Source organism: Neltuma alba, unplaced genomic scaffold (assembly GCF_004799145.2).
Source record: "Neltuma alba isolate B1F8T4 unplaced genomic scaffold, ASM479914v2 tig00004876_pilon, whole genome shotgun sequence".
In the NCBI taxonomy this organism is placed as follows: Eukaryota; Viridiplantae; Streptophyta; class Magnoliopsida; order Fabales; family Fabaceae; genus Neltuma; species Neltuma alba.
In genome coordinates this window covers 126,622-129,880 of record NW_021633894.1, presented here as the reverse complement: position 1 = coordinate 129,880, position 3,259 = coordinate 126,622, and the positions used below count along the sequence as shown (strand labels likewise).

General features: G+C 39.0%; 1 protein-coding gene across 1 annotated transcript; it reads right to left on the bottom strand.

Moving 5' to 3' along the window:
* Positions 1-292: 292 nt before the first annotated feature.
* On the bottom strand, positions 293-1,734 carry LOC114746061 (outer envelope pore protein 16-2, chloroplastic-like). The gene is made up of 7 exons (XM_028934251.1): positions 1,603-1,734; positions 1,460-1,511; positions 1,294-1,371; positions 1,140-1,171; positions 1,024-1,057; positions 707-774; positions 293-602 (listed from the first exon to the last, which is right to left on the bottom strand). Exons 1-7 carry the CDS (start codon positions 1,732-1,734, stop codon positions 459-461), a joined length of 540 nt encoding a protein of 179 aa, XP_028790084.1. The 3' UTR covers positions 293-458.
* Positions 1,735-3,259: the final 1,525 nt, after the last annotated feature.

Sequence of the window (3,259 nt, the reverse complement as noted above, 5' to 3'; positions counted from 1 at the left end):
TATCGTACTGGTATAAAAAGAATTTTGATTCGTGTATATTCTACAGGTGCAAGATAAACAAAGCACAAATGCCGCTATGTGACCTAATAAGTTTGTTCTATTAAAGTTACAGAGACCTCTCTTGTTTTCTTTTTAATTGCTAGATCATCAATCATCGTCGGCGCCGAAAGGCTATAAGTACCGAACAAAGATCAGCCATAATAAGTGATCACTTATGACCTTTTTTAAAATTTTTAACTTGGGAGTTATATGAAAGAAAGAACCTTCAATAAAACGAGAATTGCAAAGCCTCTGATGAGAAAGTCATTAATGGTGATTACAAAATCCAAAAGGAAACCTTACAACTTCATCTAAAACATGAACAACATATACACAAGAGGGGGAGGCTTTTTTCTTGGGGTGTTATATGGGTAATAAAGGGATGGAACAAGATGACCTAACGTAAAAGCCAGTCACAGTTAGAAGATCCAAGAGAGGAGATTGGCGGCGGTGGAGACGGCGGCTCCGGTGATTGCAGTTTGCACGATCTTCTCGTGGGAGGAGTTTTCCGATGTAAGCGCAAGTGTGGCCCCTGTGAGTGCTCCTGCTACTGCACTGTTTTTCTGCACCAAACATCATTAATCAGCTGTGATTCTTTTAATGAATGCTAAGATCATGCTTTACACTAAAAGCAAGGAGACAAAGGGATATGTTTGAGAAGATTTACCCAATCATGAACTCCTCGAGCCTCCTTTAGGCCATATGTGAGACCTGAATACAATCCCGCAGCCAATCCTGCATCAACATTTCATATCTTACGGTAAGGCTATAAATTTTTCAACATGGAGAAGTTGGTTAATGACTTCAATCCGTTATCAGAAAACAAAAGTCTAACATGATCATTCATCATATACCATTTTCATTAAACAGATTGAGATACTGCTCGACTTAATTTTTCACTGGTAAACAAAATCAAGCAAATTCACATTCATATACATATAAAGGCACACGAGATAGACATTAAGGGGAATATATCATAATTACCCCATTGAAAGGACTCCTTTCCGCTATTCTTGACCTGAGAGGCAAAAAAAAAGGTAAAAGAATCAAGACTAAGAAACATAACTGGGGAATAAATGAGTATGAGGTTGCTTACTCACCATGGCCTCAAGAGACTTGCTGTTAGTCTCTCCTGGGTACGTGCATGGAACATTTAAGCAACAAATAAGCAGGAATGTAGAAAAATTAGTACAAAGTAAATACGAAAGAGAGAGTTGGATATACAAACTAATGAGATGGCGGAATATGTTGTACCTCCGAGGCCAGGAAAACGAGCTCTTTTGGAATCTGAAACATCAGGTACAATGCTGCCACCATTATCAAGGCCCGCACCTAGAAAATCATTTACATTACAGGTGTAAAAACGGTGACTTCAGAAGAAGAGAGATGAGTGGGGAAGAAGAAGGGAGAAGCATGGCACCTTCAACAGCCGTGAAATAAGCCTCACGGGACACAGCTTGGATGGCTCCTATCTGTCACAGATTGGAGAGACAAGAAGAGTTCATCATCACATGCATGCAGACATGAAGAACCATGTAAATAATTAATCATGCAATATTATACCGCAGCAGCTTTGAGGAAGCTGTTGGAGACGCGATTGAGAAGAGGATGGCCGAAGTCGAAGAGGGGAACTTCATTATCAAAGCTACGAAGTTCCTGCATCAGAGATCTGGAATCCAAGTTCTTGCTGCTCATCTTTACTCCCTCACACTCACAAAGCCAAGCTTCCTCTTCTTTTGTTATATTGTTCCCCAGCCTACAACAATGCACTGCACACAACTACTCCTCATTACACGTGTTGCTATCACTCGTACGTGGCTCTTTCCGCTGTTGCCAACCCATTTCCAACTTCCTTCTCTGTATGCATTTTAGTAACCTAACTTTCAACCCTTTTCACCCTTGTCCATGTTGTATTAGTAATAACTCATGCCTCTTTTTTTTTGGTTCCCTGACTGTTTTTATATTCGCCTTTATGTTCATGGTTTTGACTTTTTGTGCTGCAAAGCAAACGGTTCTTCCGACGGGAAAAACAAAAATCAACCGTTTCTTCCTGGAAAGAGCGGCAACCACGTTCAATTTGCCCACTTCAAGCCGCTTAATAGTCAATCTTTAGTTATATTAGGGTATATTTATTGATTGAGAGAAATGTTCGCTTGATCCAACGTCAGATACTCCAGCCATACAACATCTTAACATTTTAAATTCACCACTAATTTGAATTAACATAATGTCGCCACTTCGAATTCGACTGCAACATTACCTAATACCTAGGACCACACTTTGGGATTTTTTTTTTTTTCATGGGCACAGTTATCTTCCTACTAGATACAATTCAATTCGACTCAAACCCTAAATATAAACACCTCTTTTAATAAGAATTCACTGTGTTATAAGATATTAGCTCCTTCCATTAGCCTAACTCTCAATTAGTAAACACCTGAAGATTTTGCATCTCGTTCAAATTGATGTCAAACCTTTAACGTGCCTCTCACGTAACCCCTCAACTTTTTTTTTTTGGAAAGTATTCTGGAGTTAAAAAAAATAGTTGTGATCAAGAATGTAATTTCAACTTAGAAAAAAAATAGTTGTGATCAAGAATGTAATTTCAAAAGGTTTATAACTTTATGCTTTCTAAAGTTATAAGACGTTGAAATTTTAATATTTAAATATACACTGGATCCTCAGCTCAAAAAACACACACACAGACACAGAGAGAGACAGAGGATTCTTTTAACTCGCTACATTTGCTAAAAATTGACCCTACAAACTCACTGCACAATCCCGTTACCATATCCACCGCAAAAACATTATTTTAAAAAAAAAACAGAGAGAGAGAGAAGACCTGTGGAAGGCAGATATTGATGCCCTGGATCACCAAGTTCAAGCAACCGAAAAAGGGAATGATGGTAACAGGTCTCTATCTCCCTCACCCCCATTCCCCAACCCACCCTCTTTTCTGGCAGGATTTATGAAAAGGGCTCGAGTAAGCAAAAAACCAAAGAGCAGAGAAAGGGAAAGAAAAAGAAAAGATGAAAATTAATGCTGATGAATGTTGTACAAAAAAGCAAGAAATTACTAGACAAGGAGCCGGAGGAGAGGATAAGATCCAAGTTGATGGCATTAATGTCTTCCCCACCTCTTAGGTGCCACGTTATGTTATCTCCTCGTGATCCTCTTTCGCGGTATGATACCTTACGACATTTCCCCCATTTCCTCTGTC

Coding starts and splice junctions, on each gene's coding strand:
- LOC114746061 (XM_028934251.1), bottom strand. CDS start 1,734: ATGAGCAGCAAGAACTTGGATTCCAGATCTCTGATGCAGGAACTTCGT. Junction 1,372..1,459: donor TTATTTCACGGCTGTTGAAG/GTGCCATGCTTC, acceptor ATGATTTTCTAG/GTGCGGGCCTTGATAATGGT. Junction 775..1,023: donor AAAGGAGTCCTTTCAATGGG/GTAATTATGATA, acceptor ATGTTGATGCAG/GATTGGCTGCGGGATTGTAT.